The sequence below is a fragment of the Triturus cristatus genome, chromosome 9, assembly GCF_964204655.1.
Source record: "Triturus cristatus chromosome 9, aTriCri1.1, whole genome shotgun sequence".
NCBI classification, from domain to species: Eukaryota; Metazoa; Chordata; class Amphibia; order Caudata; family Salamandridae; genus Triturus; species Triturus cristatus.
The window spans coordinates 244,577,814-244,602,499 of NC_140592.1; the positions used below are offsets into that span (position 1 = coordinate 244,577,814).

Sequence of the window (24,686 nt, forward strand, 5' to 3'; positions counted from 1 at the left end):
TGACCTGTGCTCCATCACAGTTAATGGCAAATTCTGCCTAGGTCCTGTTCTACTGCTAACATTGACTATCATTGGCACTTTGTGCTTCTTGGCACCATTTCTACTTAAAACTTCAAAAATTCACATCGCTGATTCCTCTTATTTGATTTTTGTCACTTTACCGTCATACTGGTTACTAAATTGTACTCTCTTTTTTTAATTTGTTTTAGGACTTGTATTGTTTTGTATTTCAACGTTATTACTGTTTTAGTAGTACATAAATACTTTACACATTACATCTAAGTTAGGCCTCTCTGCTTTGTGCCATAGTTACCAGGGGTTAGTTATCAGGTTTATTTAGTGACTTTAGGGGTTCAGCCTGAGAAGGATTATGATTATTCCTTGAGATTGGTACTTGCAACCCTCAACTAATAACCCAATTAATTACACTTGATAAGTAACATCCAAAATCCTGTAAAATCACACAAAAAGATCAAGATTTATCTGTGTTCACATCTGCATAACAATGCCAATCAAAACTTTATATTGTTTCTCAATGACACCAAAACCTAGTTATTTATTGGAGACGTTTTGGGTATTTGAAGGGTTTGATGATCGAAATAGAAATAGTCCACTGTTCTCACCTGAGACGAGTTTTTTGTGTATTTTTATCCAGCTATGATGGCTCAGTGAACTGATGCACCAATTGAAGTGGTCTGTGTTTGACCACATGGTCAATCTCAGATTATCCAATAATCGATTGCAATTGGTTGTGGAGAAAAAAGCTTAGTGCCCAGAGGCCCCATGAGGTAAACATGTGCTTTACAATGCACATGTTATGTTTGTGTGTTATGTGTTAACTCCATAATGCAATCTGAATAATAAAGCTTGCACTGTACTAGTTGTCCTATAATAAATTGTTCTTTCTTCATATATCTGTTTGTAGGAAAACACGTCACGTCAACATTTTGCTGTTCATGGGCTATATGACGAAAGATAACCTGGCAATTGTTACGCAGTGGTGTGAGGGGAGCAGCCTCTACAAACACTTACATGTTCAGGAGACCAAGTTCCAGATGTTCCAGCTTATCGACATTGCAAGGCAAACGGCTCAAGGAATGGAGTAAGTACCCCAGCTTGCGCCGGTGGTGACATGGGTGCAACAAGAATCTCTTATAGTGCCCTCCATTCACACATATATCACCCTCAGCACATATACACCACCCTGCTGAAGATTGGCTCTGCCTGTCATCAACACATATATGGACCACCCTGTTCAAGATTTGATCTGCCCTTCATCAACTCATACACACCACCCTGCTGAAGACTGGGTCTGCCATTCAGCAACATATTTATATATCACTGTGCTAAAAATTGGGCCTGCCCTTCAGCAAATCAAGTATACCACCTAATCACACATTGGGTCTTCCCAGACCTTTTCACTGAGTTCACATGTAAAAGACCAAACAGAGCACTGCGAGAAAGAACTTGTGTACATGAGGAAACAAATTATATCATGTTCCTGTTTTAGAAGAATTCTCCTACCAGTTCCATAATAAGACAACCCCGTGATACAGAAAGGTTAGTATTTTTTGCTAGGCCTTTCACAAAACCCGTACTGTGTGTTTCTTCACAGTCCATTACAAGAGGATGACACATTATAAAACCATAAAGGCACATCAGTACACTTTTGAAAAATTCAGAAATAGAAATAGTTTTCAGAAAACTCACTGGGTCAGTCATCGGGTATAAAGAAGAGGTGTATGTGGGGGAAATTACCAATTGGAATAATCCTGATGTCATTGGGGAAAAGGCACTAGCCACCCATCTGTCTTTGATGAAAGTGGCTTTGGGCAATTATTAATGTGTAATAAATGATTGCATTTGCGTCATTAGTCATTTTTAGTTTCCCTTCTGAATTGCGGTCCTAACCATAAAAGGTTTGTGGTTATGATTGAAGATTTTAAGAACAGCGTAGGACGATTTTGACTGCGCTATCTATGTTTTGTGATGTACATGGTACAGCGCTTTCAAGCTATCATGCACACTTTAGAGTGTTTTGTGAACCTGCATGAGCGGCGAAGACCTGTGTAAATTACACATACTCGTAGCTGCTTACTCAATCGAGAATGCACTCTCCAGGGTTTTGGATAGCGATTTATAAATACCCGTACAATACAATCAACACAATAGGCATTGCTCATATAAAAACTGTAAGAAAGCCCTTGTGCTCCATGTTGTAAATGGCAGACAAGCATAGCTACAGATAATGATGTCTCAATGTGAATTGGGGTGGGGATTCTACCAAAACAGCAAAAAGAGCAACCGGTGTGGGCTCTGCTTTCCCCACTGTCATAGATTGTCCAATACGTTGTCCAGATCTGATGGTATCTGCAGTCCACAGCAGGGTGCGTTGATGCTCATGCCACATGACAATAAGAGGGCTTTAAAGATAGTATACATATTTTGATTTGTTTGCGCTTTTACGTCTCTCCTACCAGACAGCTCTCGCCGTCTCCATGCGAAAGACGCTTGTGGACATTCTCAAAAACTCACAGAGGGCGTAGAAACTGCCTTTTGTTTCCATTGGTTAGTTTTGTCTCTCTTATTTCCTTTCCTCTTATTTGATGGCTTTCATTCCTGTTCTTGTGTTTGTCCCTCTCGTGGAGCATAGCCTTTTTGACATGCTTTTTATTTTTGGCCTTTGTCCTTCCACGCCTCACTTCTATGGAATTACTTTTTTCCTGTTAAGCATTCCATGAGAGTGCGTATGTTTTCTAGCTCTTTCTTGTGCTTCTTCCTCCCAAATCCAGCTCCTCTGTGCTCCTTGTTGCTCTCTCCCTCATGTGCTGCACTTTGGTATGCTCTCTCGCACTCCCAAATCAGCACCCTCTACCCCCACTTTCCTTCCTCACCTCCCCCGTTTCCCCCTAGTCCTGCTCCCCGCTTTGTATGCATCATTTTTCCTCTGTTATCCCCTCTACCCCAGTGGTCGAAGTGGGGAAAAAAAAGTAGGGGAACTGTGAGCGGAGCATCTGGAGGCGGGAATAACAGAGGATTTGTTCAGTGGGTGGAGTCAGAGGTGTGGCTAAAAAGAGCAAAACATACCAATTTTTAGTTTGTTTGGCATTTCACTGACCAGTTACAGCTTATAACGTTATGTAATACAATCAATGGATACACGTTTATTTGAGGTTTAATATATGAGTCAATGATATTAAAATACATTTACAATGTGGGATACGTTTTCCATCACAGAATGTCCCAAACACGCTTAGATGTGGAACCAGACACCATTTGTCTACGAGCAATGCAGTTTCTTTCATCAGCACTTCTCCCTTTTTCTAACCATTTCTGAACATAAAATTTGGGTTTAAATTCTATGACAGGAGGCCCGACGTGTTGGGAAGCACTGTTGATTACATCATTCTGAGCCCCTCAGTCAATGCAAAATTGTAGTCCTGCATTTTTTATGTGCTTCACACAACATGTCATGAAGCCAGCATTAGTTGCCTTCTGGTTTCCTGTTATTGTATCTAGAAATAGCACTCAAAAATTTATATATACACCTAAAACAACCCAGACCTGTTGGTTTTGCAGATGCTTTTAGCGATATCAGATGAAAGAGAAACAATTATTATATTAGTAGTTTGTGAAATTAGTACTCAAGTTAGTTAGCGCAAGTTTTTTTGCTGCGCTGCCCTGTGTCTCAGAGAAAGGGCAGGAATGCACCGTATTTATCCAATACGGTCCATTTCTGTCTTTTTCCCCTGCACTGGTGCTGTTTCTTAAGCCTAGTACCAATGCAGGCACCCTGTTGCATGCAGGGTTGTTTTTGTGCAGGAAGCGGCACCTTCCTGCACAAAAAACAATCCCGAGAGGCTTTTTCCTCTTTCTATGTGTGCTGCACATATAGAAAGAGAATAAAAACAGGGAGAAATGAAGAAATTTCTCCTTGTTGTGCCCCCCTTGGGGAGGCGTAAGATTTCGATACATTCCCAGGTTTACAAGTCCTTGTAAATCTAGGAATGCAACAAAAACCATGGGAGTTGCATGGGAACACCCACCACAACGCGTCCCTTGTGCAGAGGAAGGCAAAGCGGCGATTTGCGCTGTGTCGCATTTCTCCATATTTATGAAACCATTCAAAGCCATGAAAAGTGGCTATGAGTGGCTTGATAATTATGACTTAGAGATATGTGTTGTGCATTTACCACGTTCCGTGGTGCAAACATGATGCAAGGTCCTCGTAAATATGCCCCTTGGTTTGGTGTGCGTGCATATCCTGCATTGTCCATCCCTGGTGAGTTTCACTACTACTGCTAGAACAAAGCCAATGGAGGCACCACTGGGTGTGGCGGACTGGCCTCAAGGGTCCTTTGACCTCAGTGACAAAGTCTCTGTTTATCTATGGTGTGCTGCTTTATAGACCTGTCTACAAAACTGGAGGTGAACTTCAGTATGGATTGTGGTGGACAGGGCTTCAAGGTTAACCCACAATGGCCACCGGATGGGTCCACCTGCTGGTGCTAAGAGACTAGGGCTTCTAAGGCCTAGCGAGGTCTTCTATGGTCTAGTAGGGGAATGTGAAACTATTTGTAATTAATAGAAGTGCAGTGAAGCAGTTCAGTTCAATAACCGCTGATCACTTGTCTGTGATTGTTTTTTCAGGGCAGATTTTGTACATTGCTTCATGAGTAGGTTTATAAGGGTCGGTGTAGTGGGACAGAGATCATAATAATTTGTATGGGAACACCTCGTGTTCTCTGTACATTGTAAGTTCTTGCTTTGTTTGCTGTTTTTACTTGTATACTGTGATTTTCTTTGTATGTGCTTTTTAAACTGCGAATTTACTAAACAGCGCTCGGGAGTTTGTCAAAGTTTCCTCTTCACAAACATAAACAAGCATTTACAGTGGAAAAGCTATTGGCACTGTAAATGACAAACCTTTTATCTGTGTTGGTTTTGAAAACAGATAAATAAAAGGCATTGGCATTTACAATGCCAATAGGTTAAAATTTTGCAAATGTGAAACATATTGCGTTGCAAATGCTTATTTTTAAAAGCGCCAAGGTTTGGTCACAGTCTGGCAGCAATTCTTCACTGGAGTGCTCTTCCTTTCTTTGTGGCTTTGTCTATATTGGTGAGCCCCAAAATAACGATGAGGTCAAGGGTGGGGCTGCCTATGCATCCTGATGTGATCATTGTATTGGTCACAGTGGGGGCAGGCAGGGGGCCTAGTCACGAAATGAGATGTAATTCACACTGTAGCAGCAGGGGCACCAAAGGATGCCGTTTTCGCTGGGGATTGATTGTTCCTACAGTGAAACACTTCTCCTACAGTGTTGTTGGGCAGGCTCCTGGCCTCAGACACAGAGGGGAAGGGGGAGGAGGCCGTGGCGACTTGAGAGGCCTTCCTCAATGTGCATCACACAGGGCTGGATGATCACGCAATACTTTTTGGATTCGGACCATTCCTGCCCTCCTGGGACGCATTTTTTAAATAAAGAAGTAGGGGAACGGACTGGGTTAAATTAAAAAAGAAGGGGCACGCCGTGCCCTTCCATTCCCGCCCACTTCTACCACTGCTCTACCCCACTTTCCTTCCTCACCTCCCCCGTTTCCCCCCAGTAATGCCTCCCGCTGTGTATGCGTCATTTCCCCTCTGTTATCCCCTCTACCCTCACTGGGTTCAGCCGTGTTCGGGGGCTCAGTGGACTAATGCATCCACTGTAGAGGCCTGTTCGACTTCATAGTCACAGGTTCAAATCCCAGTGGGTCCAGTCCGCCTTTCATCCTTCTGAGGTCGTTAAAATGAGTGCTATTGAGTTTGGTAGGAATAAACATCTGTTATTCAGCGCCAAGATACCCTTGGGTGAACGTGCGCTTTACAAATATGTTATTTTCATTTTTAAATAATTTCCCTCCCCCGGTCCACTCCCCCTTGTTTCATCCAACCACTCCCCATTGCTTGCAGTCTTTTCAAAATGTTTTTTTTTTCCATTTCTTGGAGGGCCCACCAGTTTTCATTTACCGTCGATCTGCTCCGTTTACTAAAATATGCATTAGCGCAATTGACTTCTTTTTTTATTTACTGTGCCAAGTGGCATTTTACTACCGTTCAGTAGCAAAATGGTGCCCAAGTCATTCAGTATGAGCGCACGAGTGGCGATGTATACCTGTGCCTATGTCATCACGCATCCATGGACCTGCTGAATAAAGCAAAAGTAAAGCACACGTTTTAAGATGGCTGCGTGTCCTTCCATCCTCCCTGTCTTACTCTCTAAAGCAAAGAGAAGTGGAACTCTCTGGAAAGCTTCATAAATATCAAACCAGTCAGCCTCTGTATCTTCAGCAGATTTGAAGATTCTATTGACTTTTGGGGTGGATTATCACTAGCGGGTCACTGCAATGGCTACTACCGGAGACTCTTCTGGCAAGAATGGTCCCTCTCTATCCGAACTGTAAGAGGGGAAGGACACCCTAGAGTTTGTTAAAAACGCACTGCAGGTCTGAAACTAGAAGCCACATGAGTTCATGTGTGCAGCCAATGCTTCCCTACTGTATTCTTTTCACATTCCCATTTTAAAGATGGAAGGCTGGATGATGCATGCTGATATCGGTGCATCTTTAGGGTAGTGAATGCTGCTTTGGGGTTCAATGTCATCCCCCTGGATGCAACAGCTAGGCCTGCAGGTGAGATTGCACCAGGGAAAAAAGATTGGAGCAGCTGTCCTCTTGGAGGAGTGATTGATTACCCAAGCAGCCATCTCATTGATTCAGTGCATCATATTTCTCAAAAAAAGTTTTTTGTGTTACAAGGAGACAACCTTGGGTTCAAACTACCTGTTGTAACTGGTAGCTTTTAGAAATAGGAGTCCACACGCAAATGTGGACTGCTAAATCTGTTTCACAACCTGTAAACTCTCATTCTTTTCTGAAGTCCAGCACCCTTAGCTTACTTAGTATGCATAACACAGCAGCTGTCATTAAGTAAGTGACTTCACACACTATTTTTTAGGTCTCGCCTGACCCAGCGCATGCGCTGGTCTGGCGAGACTTATTGAGAGGGCTCCAAAAAGTGCTACCAGGCCAGCCTAGAGCTACAGTGCATGTGCGCGGGTGCGCGCGCCGCGCTTGACCGCGATTACTTTCACTTTCGCGGCCGCATGGCCGCTTTGATGTTTGATCGCGATCACTTTCACTTTTGTGGCCGCACGGCCGCTTGGCATAGCCAATAGGTCTCGCTTTTGGGACCTTATAAGTATTTAGTTATGCAACTGTTGCATGGCTAAACACTTATAAGGTCCCAAAGGCGAGACCTATTGGCTATGCCAATGCTTGTCTTTTGTATACCTCCTGTATGCTTTGCTTCAGGATGTATATCCAGCTTCCAAACATATAGACAGGTTTGCACTCCTTCGCTTGAAGGTAGGTCCCTGATTAACATTCATACATCTACTAATCCCTGGCGAATGAGAATGCTGACAACAGATGGGCAAATCCTGTCCTGGATAATAAATCAGTGTAACTAAAACCTTGCCTAACTTCTTTAATGGATCAATTTAAAATAAGGGCTCTCCGCGATCTGAGGATCTCATTTGCAGTGATAGTAGTTAGTTAAAGATAGAACTACCTTACCCATCAGTGTCATGCAATATCCAAATTAGAGGTGCTTTGGGCTTGATGAATGCCAATAGATTTAGCAAATCTTAGCATCCAGTAGATGCACAAATTACCAACAACCCGCTTTTTAGGTCTCGCCTGGCTATCGCGTAAGCGATCGCTCAGCGAGACTTATGTAGGGGCTTCAGAAAATGCTCCCAAAGGCTTCCCAGGCGGATCGGGTGGCGGTTACGCGCACAACCATGTGCATTCCATTTGCCACCAGCTACTTCCTGCGCGCGCGCCGCCTCACGCATTCAGAGAGATTTAGTAAGGGGCACAAGACCTTAGGAATGCGGTTTATGGCCAGTGCATGTGAGGCATTCAAGCGCGAAGCTGGCATCTGGCATCGGACTTAAAAGCAGCAGACTGCTTTCGCCAGCACGCGCTCGGCCTCACTTCCTGCATCCCCTCTTACCACAATTAACTTCCGTTATAACTCACACCCCATATGCTCGTTCCCTCCCTCGATGTCCGCTTTTCTTGTTGTTTACAAACCACGCCACACACTGCTGCACGCCACACACTGCTGCACGCCACACACTGCTGCACACTGCTGCACGCCGCACACTACCGCACGCCACACACTGCTGCGCACACTGCTGCATTACACACTGCTGCACGCCGCACACTGCTGCACGCCTCACACTGCTACACGAAACACTGCTGCACGCCTCACACTGCTGCACGCCTCACACTGCTGCACGCCTCACACTGCTGCACGCCTCACACTGCTGCACGCCTCACACTGCTGCACGCCACACACTGCTGCACGCCGCACACTGCTGCACACCACACACTGCTGCACACTGCTGCACGCCGCACACTGCTGCACGCCACACACTGCTGCATGCCGCTGCACGCCACACAATGCTGCACGCCGCACACTGCTGCACACCTCACACTGCTGCACGCCACACACTGCTGCATGCCGCGCAATGCTACACGAAACACTGCTGCACGCCACACACTGCTGCACGCCGCACACTGCTGCACGCCACACACTGCTGCACACTGCTGCATTACTCACTGCTGCATGCTGCACGACACTGCTGCACGCAGCACACTGCTGCACGCCGCTGCACGCCACACAGTGCTGCATGCCTCACACTGCTACACGAAACACTGCTGCACGCCACACACTGCTGCAAGCCGCACACTGCTGCATGCAGCACACTGCTGCACGCCGCACACTGCTGCACGCCTCACACTGCTGCACGCCGCACACTGCTGCACGCCGCACACTGCTGCACGCCGCACACTGCTGCACTTCACACACTGCTTTTATGCGAGTTTATGCTACTGACATTGTAAATGACAATGCCTTTTATTTGTTTTAAAACCAAAACCTAAATAAAAGGCATTGTAATTTGACAATGTCCATAGCTCAAACTCTTATAAATGCGAGACCTATTGCATTGCAAATGCTTGTTCAATTTTGTAGATCTCATACAAAGATGGACATTTCAAGGAATAAATGGCACACAGGTTGAACAGATACGAAATAAAGGTTTATTTTCTTACAGCACTCCAACCACAAGTCTTCTCCCACCAGTCACTGAGTGTATCTCTAAACTACATCATACAGTCTAACCTACCCTACATCATGTCTAAATCTGAATCTTACATTCTACCTTGAATACCACGCAGTCCCTTTGCCTGGAAATTTACTCCTGTCTGGACCTATGATCCACTTTGTTTTGGTTTACCTGTAATGTCATATTTTCTGGTTAAACATTCTGCAGTGAGTTTAGATTCTGTGTAGATTTGCAGCTCTGTAGTTTCAACTTTTGGGGTTGTGCACAATACAATAGTCTAAATCATTCTTTAGGTTCTGCAAAGCCAAATATTTGTGGTCCTTACAAGTGAAATATAACATTTGGTATTTAGCTGTGACCATGCCACACAATGTGCAGTTAGTTTGTAAAACAGTTAACTGTGAAGTTAAGTATGAATGAGACTGCAATACTTTTACTTCCCACATTTCGTCTGAAATTGCAGGTTTTTAAGAGATTAATTCCGAAAGGGTTTCCAATAAGCAACTCCTCTAGGCCTTGTCGGGAGCCTGTTCATGCCCCTACTCTCCAGTTAACAAGTGAGGAGTGTTGACGGAGTAGACGTGAGTTTGAGTTTAGTTGTCGTTTGTCAGAATAGGATCATTGTGGAGGCTGGTTAGTTTGGAGAAAGTCAAGTTTGATGTCTGATTTTGGCTCCATATACCACTGTGGCCAGGGATTTACACACCTTGAGTTAAGATGAAAATCCTCATGACGCAAGAGGTGAGCTTGTTGGAGCGCTTAAGAAGATACTCTTGTTTAGGATTAAATGCATGTGAAATAGTAAAAGTTTATATTAGACTGTCTCTCGGGAGGAGAGTAACTGAATAAGGATAGCGAGGAGTAGTCTCCAAGAAGGAAAGAGAAGGAAGTTAGTGTATTGAGCTGTATTTATGTTGTTAAAAGCTTGGGCCATTATGTACCTCTACTGAAAATGGAGAATGTACGTTCAGCATTAAAGGAGAAGGGGGGGGAGGCTTTCGATTTTTACCAGGGGTTTTAATTTCCCTTGATGTGCAGAGCGATCACTATTAGAAATCAAGCCAACAATATGCTTTGTTGATGAAGAGGTCAGTCTTGCAACATATTTATCTGGTAGATGTTGAGGACTGTTAAATAGAAGCATGTGGAATTAGGGAAGCAGAATGTAGGAGGAGATTGTAATAAAATAGAGCATAAAATGAAGGCGAACATTATTACAATACAGAGTCATTAGTGCACATCAGTGGAAAGACACAGATGATTGAGTTACAAAATCCGACATACAAAAACCATTTTTCTGGATGTAGCTCTTCTATTAAAGAGAGAGAAATGGAGAAGCTCAATCTATAGTGTGGGCTCATTAAGAAAAGTGAATGTAGTATTGGCAGGAAATGGCCAAAGACATCCTAGTATGCTCATGCATCAAAATAATCTACGTAGAGACCAGTAAAATATGGAAACATTATACAATAATATAGAAAAATGCTGGATACAAATATATTATCATAAGAGTAATGTAGCTATCTTGTTGACGGGATAATAAAGAGAAGGACAAGTTAAGTTGTGGTATAGTGCATAAAAAGTCAAATGTAAAGTGCTTCAACAAGTGGGTGGGTTGATAAAATGCACTTTGTTGCTTTGTGGGTGATTAAGTGTAGAAATACAGCTTAAAATGCAAGTTGTCAGATAAGTAGCAGAAATCTGCTGCCCATAAGTTTTGATGAACTACAAATGGACTTTGACCTACTCCAAAGGAGATGTTGGTATGGTGGAGAAAAGCAAAGGACCTTTTCAAAACAATGTAAAGGATTTTGGGAAAGAGGATAGAAGGAACCAACTGTGGGGAAGAAGAGCGATTAAAAACGATGGAAAAGATCACCACCATTTGGGTGGAAAAAACAATGTGTTCAACAGTTTGATCAACATGAACAGTTTCAAATTAAAGCCAGAGTCAAAGTACAGTATGAATCAATGAGCCTGTGACTGCTCCTCTTCCAGAATATAGTAAGTACATATCACTCAAAACAGTACCTCAGGAGTCACTTGTGAAGAACTGTCCAGGATCAAGTGATCACACCTACAAGGCGATTGAACTGTCACCAGGGATCATACACCATTCTTGGATCACTCCAGGGTCCTGTCGTGCAATGGAAAACACATTAGTTAGCTAAGAGAATGCGTCACCATCTGACATGCACATTGGGGTGTGTCTTGGCTTGGCCAGACTATTTTGAAAGAAGAAGTTTGCTCAAACTGGGCACCAAGCAACTCTAAAAATTTTTTTAGAAAGGACGTAAAAAGTTGAACCTGAAAAATGTAGACCTAGTTGCCAGAGCCAAGAGGTGCAGAGTTCCCCCACTAGACCTTATTGGCTGCGTCTGAAGTACTCATAGACGGGTCTGACATCATGGGAGGAACCAGCTCCATTGTGCCTCTCGATGCAGATCTAGTAGCCAGAGTGGTCCTTGAAAGTATGTCCCTATCACCCTTGTGGAAACTGGCTATTTAGCCACAACTGGATCTTGCTTGGTACGGTTTGCCTCTTTTGGGGCTGCACTGATGCCGAAAGTCCAGACAATAGTCTGCTGATTCTTGGTCACCGATGGGTTCATCCATTCTCATTGGTACTGTAATTGTTTACTTTGCTGGGCTGGGCATATTGGGCCCCATCCTGCTGTCTGTAGTGGTCTGCACCATAGAACACCTGGAAAATGGACACCGTCTGTAAGTTCCCAGTCATTGGGGCTCGGCACATTTACAGACTTGTTAAGCAATGCCAGTGCTTAGAAGTCCTTGTCCCTCAGCTTGTGAACGTTATGATTGGTTGCAGCTTCCAGGATCACAATAGACTCCCACTGCTCCTGGAACTGATGCAGTCAGCCCCGCTCCAAAGGGAAGCAGCGATCCAGAGCGGCTCTCAGGGCAGTTAACACCTCAGGGCAGTAACATTATTAACAAAAGGTGAAACTGAGGCACAAATAAGTAATCTGAGTATATGCGTGAGATGCGAGAAAATATAGTTTGAGGTTCCGCGGACTGCTGACACTAGTCAGGGTCATAGCAAGGATATTAGATTCCTCCCCATGAGCCAGGTGGGCAGCGTTCGTCTTGATGGGGCATCTTACATGTATAGTTGTGGAAATTCAAATAAAACATGGCGTATTTTAGATCCATGGCTCCAGGAGCAGAGCAGCGAGCATCCATCTTGGAAGTTATACTGCCTAAATACATTACAGAGTTTTTTATATGTTATGTGCTGAGCTGAGAAAACCTGTAGCAGCTTAAAAGTTGGAAGCTCAAGTAAAAAAAAAAAAAAAAAAAGGATGATTTTGGTTTGAAAATGAGTTGATTATTTTGCAGCGTGCACTCTCCAACAAATGCTAGCATCATCGCGAAACCCAGTTACTATGAAATGTGATGCTTTCCAAAATAGGGAGCACTTGTCGTTCAGCTCATGGCGTTTTCCTGGCCTCACTGGATAAACCCGTCAATTGACCCCATTCTGGATCAGCCGAGATCAGGTCGGGTTGCCATGATTGGTAAACAGTCTCCATATTTACTATTAGGGATTGCCCAATCTTTCTAAATTTCTGGCTGGTGCGGTTAGCAGTTAATTGCTAAAGATGTTTTCCATTCTCAGTGTCAGTCAAACCTCTTATTTGTAAATTCACTAGTTATTTGTGCTCCGTGACATTATTTATTCATAAGAATTGTTAATTAAACAATTCTTATGAATAAATGATGCTTTCTAAAAATTTCGAAAATATGTCCAAGTAGAAGATATCTCAAAGGAAGTGTGCGTTCTCCACGTTTATTCATGTAACATTAAAGAACCTGGTATGCTTCAAAACATCAATGTTTGTATTTGACATTTTAAAATGGAGACTGCATAGCATTCCCATCACTAATACTCCATGCACTACGTTTGTTTGGGGAGTCTGAGGCCAGTTAGTCTCTCTTTGGGCCCTAATGATGAGAGGATTGAAAGCATTTTTCTGTCTCCTTGCAGTCTGTACAAATGATTGTCCAGCTTATGTTTTTTAAAAAAATAGGTTATATGTTCTAGCGATGCTGACAAACACGATTCTATAAAAAATATTTATTCTGCACTCTTTAGATTACTTTAAGATGTTTATACCTATGGGTTTGCTTGTGTGCTCTTATGAGTCATACTTCACTAACACAATCTTCCCATTCGCCCTTTGAAAAGTCCTGTTTGTGTTTCATTCGCTTGGTTGCTGCTTTGACTTCATAACATTAACTGGGTCCTGTTTTTTGTTTGTTTTTTGCAGCTACTTACATGCGAAGAACATCATCCACAGAGACATGAAATCAAATAGTATCCTTTTTTCTCTAAAGCCGTTTTTGTCCCAGTTTGGCAAAATAATCTATTTAAACCCCTGCAGTAAATATGTCTTTAATGATTCTTTCAAATCTGGTATGTGGCCTTCAGGTAATGCCATTCTGTTTTTAATTATTTTCTTTTGTGACGTAATGCATTTCCTTAATCTAATATAATGGCCTGCGTTTATTGACTGGTGCAATTCCTTGAAATCAAATTAATAATGTTATTAATTGATCCTAGTTTTTTTTATTTAGTCAGATTGCTTGAACGAGGTGGATAGCATGGAATAGAGTTTAGTCTTTAGAGGTGTAATGTGATTTAACAGCAAGAAGTTCACAGTCGAGCACTATACCGGTGAGTTCCCCATGGCGACCCATTTTTCAGCCTGGTGAAATCCTACATCCAGCAGTCCTTTTGTTAATGTGTCCACCTCCAAGATTACCTTGGTCTCTACTTGATGCCCTTCTCCCAGTATTTGCTTGCATTTTCCAGTAAGCTTGGCTGACTCTAGCAGAGGGACTCCAGATTAGCTGCATTGTTATGATGATGACTCATGACCCTGAAATGTAGCCAAGATTAGCACTGTTGGCCACCGCTCAGGACTCCACTTCCCTTTCGTCCATTTGTGGGTTACTGGCATTTGGGATCAGGGCCTTTAACAACCGTTATGACCATCAGCAGCGGGCTATAATGCCATAATAGACATTTTGGTGGTGGGAATATCAACTTGGTGACGGTGAAGGTCAGAAGCTTAGAGAGAACCAGCCAGACATTTAGAGGTTCTATGATGAATGGTTTTTATGTTCCCTTCTTAAGGTGGCAGCCGAGAGAACAAGCAGGTACCCTGTTACAGAGTACCTGCACTTCTATTTTTCCATTTAAAGCACTGTATGTGTGTGTGTGTGTGTGTGTGTGTGTGTGTGTGTGTGTGTGTATGTGTATGTATATGTATATATATATATGTATATATATATATATATATATATATATATATATATATATATATATATATATATATATATATATATATATATATTCACTGAAAAAACCATAGGTTTCACACATGTTATAGTTAGCTGGACATTTTACTGATAAAAAACCAATGAAATTCCCCCGTTATAGTTACTGTAGGCAACTATAACTCACGCGACCGTAATCCTCTGCTGATGCTAATACTGTATTTAGACACTTATTTGCCCATGTCTTCTTCCATTAAATTTTAGCTATACATATATTACAAATATTTTTTTTTCATAAAGACACATATGTCATCAGCAGAGGATTACGGTCGCGTGAGTTATAGTTGCCTACAGTAACTATAACGGGGGAATTTCATTGGTTTTTTATCAGTAAAATGTCCAGCTAACTATAACATGTGTGAAACCTATGGTTTTTTCAGTGAATTTGCAAGGTTTTTTAAATGCTAATTCCTAACTATAACGTGTGTGAAACCTATGGTTTTTTCAGTGAATTTGTACGGTTTTTTAAATGCTAAGTTACTTTACGCCATTTGTGGCATGCGCGCCCACTTAACGCAGTTCGTTCCGTGCGCGCGGTGCGCTTCGCGCACCGCGTGCCCACGTTACGCTAGATGGGCCATGAACGCACGATGCGCTTCGCGCACCGTGCACACATGGAGGACATATGATGAGCATCGTTGTGACAGGTAAAATATATGTTTTGTTTTGTTGTAATAAGCCATGCACAAATGGTGCCCTTCGGGCACCATTTGCACACGGGGTAGGGAGGATGTGGATTTTTTTTATTTTTTTATTATTATTTATTACCGTACGCGTACGGTAAGCGTAATCGGCTAAATTTTCGAAAAAATTAAAATTGCCTTTTTTCACTTGGGGGATCGTTGGGGACTCCCTCGACATGGCTAGGTGCTTGGGAGCTGTCTAAACAGCCCCTTTACATGTTTTTGCACTTTGTTTTTCAACCACCTGTCAGAGTGCGAGAGAGAAAATGGCGGCCGCCGCTTCCTGGTTTCGACCGATTCGAATGTTTACTAAGATCTAACGGCCAATCAGAATCGCGCTCGCGCACGTCACCGTACGGTAAGCGCACCGTAAGCTGGCTCAGATATATATATTGATTTAAAGGCTATCTCAGAATCTACTGAACAGATTTACACCAAACCTACAAAAGGCACTTCCTTGACCTGAGGACTACCTCTCTGCCAAATTTCATTAAATTCTGTTCAGCCGTTCGGGCTGTAGCTCTGTCTAAAGGTCCTATGGAAAAATGCATGGGAAAAACGCGTTTTGGGACCCCCCTTTTATCTCAGCCCCCGCTTGACGAATCCCCCCGAGACTTTCAGGGTAGGAGCGGAGCTCAACGCCCCACCTATTTTGAAAATTTTGCGAGGATTCGTCGACCGGCGCCAAAGTTATTCAAAATAGAATGTTGCGGATTTCCTATGGTAAGAGGGTCCTAACTATAACTATCTACTGGCGACCGCCAGTAGATTATATATATATATATATATATATATCACAACCAAACCCGATCTTCTTAAAATCGGACACCGACACAGGAGATGTGATTAGCCATCCGGCTAGGGTTTATTCTTTTTAGCAACGCGTTTCGGCACAACTGCCTTGCTCACACAAATTAACATTACGAAACACTTACATTTAAATACACATCACAGAGTCACGTGACCACTTTAAAAATAACCACTGAAAACAGACTCACGTTATTTATCTCGTAATGCTGTGGCTTTTAACACAATACTTCTTAACACAGTGTAGGTAATCGTGGCATAGTGCAACACTCCCTCCTCTCTTAATATATTAAAATCCTAAAATTCTTTATCATTTAAGGATTTTGAAGCCCATAATATGCAATTATTACAGTTATATTAAAAAAAACTAATTAATCTCATAGAGGATACCGGGAGTAGGTGATTCTCGAGCCTAAAAGCCTTTGACAAGTTTATATAGCATTACGCAGTAATATATTTACAATCATATATTTCAAGAGAACAGTGGTAATTTTCAAAACTTCATGCAAGATTCCTGGGCAAGTGCCCCATAATCATCATCAGTTGATCATCAATTGTTGTATTGATTGGGTACAGCGTAGTGACTATTTTCTGTCAATCCAATGTTCAAACCTTATTGAGAACAAAAATCAGAGAGAAATGATATAGGATGATCTTTTCACGGTACATACCCTTAATCACATTGAACTGTTTTCTTTAACAATAAATAATATAAATATTAAAAATTAGTTAAAAAATATATACTAGTGCATATTAATTTCAAGTAAAGTGCTAATGCCTACTGTGTGCAAAAACGCAATTCCAGTAAAGTGCAACTATAATAAAGTGCAAATGCATTACAGTACTCAACCTTAGAACAGTCTATAAATCACTTGTTGGGTATGTCCTTTCTTATCATTACTCTATATGGAAAATTCATCCTTATACCACCCGCTAGTTTTTAGATGACATATTTGAAGGAATTAATCTATTCGTCTGTGACCCTGTGACAATTTAAAATCCATAAAATTTAGACTAAAAAAGAGGAGCTACATTCTCTCTTGATGGATACTACTAAATCAGATGTACATGGAGATCTTCTTCAACATTCAAACCATTTGGACTTTTCGTGTTAAACATCAGTATGTATTTAGACTCCAATTTCCGTAATTTTCTTTCTCTATCTCCTCCTCTTTGTTCCACGGGGATCTGATCAATAGCAAAGTACACCAGTTCACTGGTGTTACCTTTGTGGAATTCAGTCATATGTCGTGCTACCACATAATTTTTATCATTATTTCCAATTGCCCTAAGGTGTTGTAGGATACGTACATGAACCATGTGAATGGTACTTCCCACATACATCTTAGGGCAAGAACATTTAAGAATGTAAACAACAAACTCACTCTTACAGTTTAGAGGTTTCCTCAGTTTCCAGGGGCTATTTAGAAGAGGTGAGGCTACCTGTTGTGTATTCTTTCCGTGTTTACAGGCTTTACATTTAAAACATTTGTGAAAGCCCGGACTTACTTTCAGCCACCCACCTCCTCTTTTAACCTCCACATTAGTCTTGAATAAATCATCTCTCATAGACTTGGCCCGATTAAATGTCATTAAGGGCCTTCTGGATACTGTCCCCTGTAAAATCGGATCCTGTTTGACCAGGTACCAGTGTCTACTCAGACTATCTCTCACCTGAGTATGGTATGCACTGAATCCTGTTATCATGCGGATTTCACTCTGGGTGAGTTTCTTTTTTTCTTCGATTTTCTTTCTATCAGGTTTTAATAACGCAACTCTCTCCAAACCATCTACTTTTGCTTTAGCTTGATTTAAAGTTTCCAAGCTGTACCCTCTTTGTAAGAACCTATGCGTGAGTGCCCCCTGTGCTTTACTCAGGGCATTTTCTTCGCTGCAATTACGTTTCATTCTTAGGTTCTCCGCATACGGGATACTCATCTTTAGTTTGGTTGGATGGAAACTAGCCGCGTGCAAAATTGAATTGCCGGCGGTAGTTTTCCTATACGTGCATGTTTGGATTGATTGTTGTGCGATATATACTTCCAAATCGAGATAAGTCACACTCTCTGTACTTATTTGTTCTGTGAATTTTAGATTTAGGTTGTTTACATTGATACGATCAATGAAGTGTTGAGCTGATTCTCTGGATCCGTTCCATATGATGAATAAATCATCAATGAATCGGATCCATTTGACAATATGATCCCTCCATTCATTACTATATTCAACCTTGAGCACCTGTTCCTCCCACCAGCCCATATGCAAATTAGCATAGCTGGGGGCGAAACAGGTGCCCATAGCTGTGCCCTTCAACTGTTTGAAGGTGTCTCCTCCGAATAGAAAATGATTGTTGTTGAGACACAATCTACACATCTCCAGCAACATATTGGTATGCTGGTAGAGGTTGATCGGTCTCGAATTGAGGAAGTGTCTCATTGCTCTTAACCCATCATCATGAGCAATGCTCGTGTAGAGGCTCACGACATCTAATGTAATGAGTATATATATATATATATATATATATATATATATATATATATATATATATATATATATATATATATATATATATATATATATATATATATATATATATATATATATATATATATATATATATATATATATATATATATACTGATAGTCTCTTCAACAAACAGGCACCAACTCCGTGAATAATTCTGGCACAGAAGACGATTTATTCAAAACAAGGTCAGACGCGTTTCGGCGGCAAAACCGCCTTGTTCACTGCATGAATATATATATATTTTTTTTATAAGAAGTACCTTGTATATTTGGTTGTATCAAGCAGTAGCAGCTTGCTACTGTTGCCTTAGTCTTTTTAGGTCTCGGCTAGCGAAGGCTGCGCTTGCGCAGTCTCGCTCGCGAGAATTAATGACTTTGAGAAGAGGGGCTTGCACCCGCCCCTCTTCTCCCCTGTTCTCCATTGGCTGGCCTCTTGAATGCTGGCCAGCCACTGGAGAAGAGGTCAGTCACTCCATTTAGGCCCCGTCCTTTTCGGATCGGGGGGCGTGTTTTTTGCGAGAAGTCTCAGGGAGGAGACAACAGCAAAACACGCCCCCGAATCCGAAAAGGACGCTGCGTTTCTCCGAGGCATTTCTGCTCTGCCTCGGAGAAAGGCGGCTGTGTCTTCCGGTGCCCTCCACTCGACCCCTAGAATCTACTTTAAACTTGGCAACTGGTGTGTTGTGAGACCCGCTACAAGGGTATCCGCTCAAAAAAAGTAATTAGTTGGATGTGAAAATTTTGGACGCGCATATTTAAATACCGCACGGCGACGCTGCTCTTGTATCTGCTCCTATATCATGCGTAATGCTACAAACCGACCAGAATTGTTTTTATGCAAGTGTGTTACAATAAATATCACAATGATACCCCTTTCCAGACATCGCAAAACCCTTTCAGCTTACTCATACACTACTTTCTTCCTGCAACTGAGCCATTTCTCGCTTACATCAAATTGGCACCTATATACTAGGCGACGGTCTTAAATCGCCATTATTATCACTACCTTGTAATGACATGTTCACTACAAATATGTTCACTAACCACGGTCCTGTACCCCCGTCCCCTACGCCTTCCTACCTTCCATTGCCTGTTCCCCGGCTCCGTCAGTCGCCATCTTGTTTCGCTCCCTCAACGTTTGTCGCAGCTGCTCAGTCACCAGCCCAGCCCGAAAAACTTACAACCAGTCATAACTAATATTATAAAAAGTATCTCGCAAATTACTCGCTGGAAATACAGTATTCACACTCTAGATTCACAAATTATGTAGACCGGGGAACGATGCTATCCAGACATTTGTACTTTCACTCTAAGGACAAGAGGTTAGACACAAAAGAAGGACTCAGCCGATCCTGCTACCAATAACAGCGATGTATGGCTTCGTCAAATGCAACACATAGTTAAGATTTACAGTGACCATAAAAGGTAGCCGAAAGTACGAGTACGTTACTTTCTCTATTGGATGTGGATTTAGTTTTTAGGTTGAGGACTACCGGTCTGCCGAAGGCAGAACCGGAAGTCGGGAGATTTAATGACTTTTCTGTACGTGCATGGTATGTATGTGTGCGATGCATGTATGAATCAATATGCATTGAAAAGTCTGTGTGAATGGCGAAAGGTGTGTGTGTGAATGGAGCAGGTTGGAGCGTGTGTATGTAATTGATGCGTGCAGGGCGAGTGTTCGCATATCGTACGAAACGTATGAGTAGATGTGCTGGTCTGTATGATTAGATCTCTACATATGGGCGATGGATTTGTACGTGTGCTAGAGGGCGCCTTGATCTCCCGCACTTGAAGCCCCGAGGACAGGCGCGGCACATTGAAGTTGTGACGGGATTTATTGGCGCTTCCGGTTAAACCTCCCACTCTCGCGGGTGGCAGCTGCGGTGGGCAGATACCGGTGCGGGCTGAAGTGTGCGCTGCTCGCTGGAGGCGCAGAGTGCGAAGGATGCTCGGGTACCCGCAGATCGTGCACGATGCCTTGCTGCCCAACTGGGGCAGGCCCTTGCCCCTGATACTGGGTGTCAGCACTGCCTACCTCTGCTACTACTGGGCCTGCGTCCCTAAGGTGGGTGAGAGTGCCGGTCTCAGCTGCGTCCTGCTCCTGGGGTTGGTGAGAGTGCTGCTCCTGGCGTTGGTGAGAGTGCTGCTCCTGGCGTTGGCGAGAGTACTGCTTCCTGCTCCCGGGGTGGTATAGAGTGCCGGGCTCAGCTGCTTCCTACTTCATGGGTGGGGGAGAGTGCCAGGTCATCTGCTCCCTGGGGTGGGTGAGAGTGCTGTACTTTTGGTGGGTGAGAGCGCTGCTTCCTGCTACCTTTGATGGGTGAGAGTGCTGCTTTCTGCTCCCTTTGGTGGGTGAGAGTGCCGTCCCTTTGGTGAGTTGCTCTTGGGGTATTTCCATTTCTTACGGTAATTTCATGCAGGTCTGACACTGCTATTGTTTCGTCCGGTAATACCTAGGGTGTGTACATTTCTAAGTGCTGTACTCGCCTCGGAACACAAACCTTACGTCTGGGGGACAAATGGGGGCTTTCCAAGGTTCCTCCTTGCAGTCCACATTTACGTACCAATGCTGTTTACTTACAGGTTGTGTCCTTTACTTACCGTACTCTTGTGGACCTGTTTACATCAGTTACTTAGATACTATTCAGCCTTGAAAAAGTCGTTTAAGACGAAACACGTGTCGGCTGTCTTTCAATGTGCAAACAAGTTGGACCCTTGAATCATGTACAATAATCGGACCTGCTTTCATTTTGCAGACCTTATAAAAGACTTTGGAGTGCTCTGGGTGTTATTGTATACCTTTCTAAGTGCATTTTACAGTAGCTTCTGCAGCTCGCCCTGGCTGTTTTTCCTCTGTTATTACACGCCTTTTATATTCAGCCTTGCTTTGGACATGTCTTAAGCCACTGGTAATGTAGGTTTTTAGTAAATTTTGAGGGTCCTAGTCGCAAAAAATACATGTGACTTACTTGGGATTACTTGGATGCAGGTGGGAGATTTTCACTCTTTAAAGTAAATAACTCATTATTTCAGCTTACTCGCACTTCACTTTTCCCTCATTGCAATGCAACTTGATGGAGAATTTCTTTCCCCAGTTATTTTTTCGAAACCTCCCTCGTTCCTGTTGCCAAATGTTGGCAGGCATGAATTCAAAATGCTACAAGAATAAGTTACATGTACAGCCTTTGTGGCTCTGGCTCGGAGTTCAGACTGTTCTTGGTACTTGTATGCTGGTTTTGGAACACTGCCCACCTTGGCATTTGGTCCTGGCAAACCTTATCCAATTTTGCCAAAGGCCAATCAAGCATTTACAATGCAATGGTCTCGGCATTGGTAAAGTTAGAGCTATTGGCATTGCTCATGACAATGCCGTTTCTTTAAATGTTTTAAAAACGAAAACATAAACAAAAATAATGTCATGAGCAATGCCAATAGCTCTAACTTTACCAATGCCGAGACCATTGCATTGTAAATGCTTGTTTCCATGTCTGTTCACGCGCCCGCCAGGAGTTTAATGAGTCTGCCCTTCCCTCTCTCGCTCGCCCCGTAACATGAGCAAATATGTTCGCTCCGTTTGCAGAGCCATAAAAACTGCGCAGCCCCTTTTGAAGGACAGTTCTATGAGGGGAAATAGAGTGTCTGCAAAGCTGAAGATGGTTCTAGAAAATAACAGTGAAACATTTAGCACAACAGGATGCATATTACCCTATTTGTGTTGTGAACATGTCGTCAGTCACCTGTGCACGACTCTCGTGACCCTTTTAGGGAAGCGTTACATTTTGTTCCCGCAGATAGTCATGAGGTGTTCTTCAGCATCAGACTCTGATGGCAAATGTTAACTTTTGCATCTCCTGCGATGAGCGTTGATTGAGTTGGCACAGCAACAGACTGAGGCTTGGCTGTCGGGAATGTGGAGAGAAGCGCTCAGAAGATCTGCCAGCGATAATTGTTCAATAAACAAACGGGCCTGGTAGGTTTTTTTTTTTGCTCTTTTCTATTAAAGGAGGAGCGACTGGTTGCACGCATTCGAATTTGGCATGGCTGCATTGGGGCAAAGAGGATCATGTGGGCTTTCAGCACTGCCCTGCAACACCGTGCGGCCTCTTTTCCCGGGCCAAGAGTCGGCCTCCCAGAAAGACTTTCCATTTTAAAACCCTTCTCAGTGGTTTGCTTTGTCGACGTTTAATTGTACCTCCTCTTTGATCGAGGGTCCCAAGACAGCAGGATTTGCCACACAAAGGTCCGACTGATGCCGTGAAGAGAGTCGACTTTATCAGCGTTACAGGCTGCAGATTCTGTTCCCGTTTCCAGAACCCTACCATTTTTATTTCGTGTATTTTTTCGTTTTTCTTATTTAGAGGGTAGCTTCTTAACCCTTCTGTACAGGGAAGTTACCATAGGCACATGCTGAACAGCGCCTGCGTCAATGGCAGCTGCAACTGGATTCCTGTGTCACTGCGAGATCGCCACTTGGCAACTGTGAGAGAGTGAACACTTTATATTCTGAGGCTAAATTTCAATACTTTGGCTTACCCGCTTGTCCAGAAAAAAGTCCGATAAGCGGTTCTCATAAATGCGTACTTGACTTCCTCCTCAATATGAACGGAATAGTTTGCAGATCAGTCTGCAGTTCATGTAGACACTTTAGCACAGTATTTTAGTTCAAACCTTGAAGGCCGCAGGAAAGCTTTCAAATCCCTGGGCTGTTCTGTTTTTCAGAACTATATCGCTTTGAGAACCTCTCTAGCGTTTAATCGTTGATTAATCGTTGTTTCATGGCCTCTCTGTGCACATCAGATGTAGCATGTATTTTCAGCATCCATAAGTACTTTGATTACGTCCTGGGTTGAGGTTCAGGGGTGTAATGTAGTCTGGTGGACAGAGTTTGAGATTCCTCAGCTGGCGCAAATGCCACCGTTGTCAGTTCTTTCTGTACTTCGACTCCCTGATATTTTAACACTGTCTTGTCTCACCTTCAGGTAATTGACTGCATCCTCCCTCTCCAATTGGCTTTACCGTTTCTTTGTGCTTTTCATGGTTGCTGACTGCCACACCTTTGGAGTATTTGATTGTTAGTGAAGATAGATGGAACACCTCAGCTGAGATAAAGATTTTCCAGTTTGCTAATCTACTTCAAGAGCTTTGATGGCAGAAGTCATCAACTTGCTATTAAACACCAGTAATGAGACAACTACTCTTTGCAATGAGGAAATCCCGTGAATGATGTCACAATAAATCTGTAAACGCAGCAGACAGCATCAAACAAAGGAACATTCTAGAAAGCCTATTGTTGGTGATTGTTAGTGATGCAGGACTTGCAAAAGAGAAGTTTGTTGTTTTTCTCCTTAGTGGATGGTTCCTTTAAATACATTTAAATGATTGGCAGGAGATAGATTCTCAACAGCTGATTTGGAAGAAAAAGATAATCTCCATCACCCTAGTTTTGTATTCATGCATCTGATAGAGACATCTAGTCGCAGATTCCTTAATTTAGAATATCCCCAGGCGTCAGACTGGATCCGGAAAACTTTCTGCAGCAGCACCTCTGCGCGCCGTTGCACGGCTCCGCCCTGACGTCGTCCACGGATGTTACGTCAGCAGAGCCATATATGCCCCTCCCTGCGAGCTGACATCAGTTTTTCTTCTTTTCCGCGTCCCAACGCGGATCCTGGAAAACCAGCGGTTCCTTGGCCTGTTTTTCAGGCCTTCTCGACGCCTTCGGTGTCACGGAACAATTTGCGATGCCTTCAGGCTTTAAAGCGTGTGAAACCTGTGCGCGCCAAATGTCTGTCACGGACCCGCACGCCATTTGTATGTGGTGCCTGGGAGTGCACCACGACTCCGAAGAGTGCGACGCCTGTCAACAGATGAAACCTAAGTCCCTAAGGGAGCGTCGTATGAAGTTGCTGGCCGCACGGCTGTCCGGTCCTGCACCTTTGCGCCGCTGCTCTTCCTCTCAGGATCGGGCCCGCTCACGGGGTTGTTCCCGTGGACATTGTTCGCAGACAGGTAAGCACAAACATAAGTTTTGGAGGTATTCCTCCTGTAAACGTGATGCTGGGGCCCGTTGCTCTCGGTCTTTGCCAGGCACCGGTACCCAGCAGTCGTCTCCACCATACCC

At 43.2% G+C, this 24,686-nt stretch overlaps 1 protein-coding gene across 4 annotated transcripts in view; it reads left to right on the forward strand.

The window, feature by feature from the left end:
- Positions 1–24,686, forward strand: part of RAF1 (Raf-1 proto-oncogene, serine/threonine kinase) — a 355,710-nt gene that overhangs the window by 286,824 nt on the left and 44,200 nt on the right. For all 4 annotated transcript variants that reach the window (XM_085624854.1, XM_085624856.1, XM_085624852.1 and 1 more), the window contains 2 exons: positions 926–1,102; positions 13,475–13,521. In XM_085624854.1, coding sequence (XP_085480980.1) covers positions 926–1,102; positions 13,475–13,521 — 224 coding nt within the window. The remainder of the gene's footprint in view (positions 1–925; positions 1,103–13,474; positions 13,522–24,686) is intronic.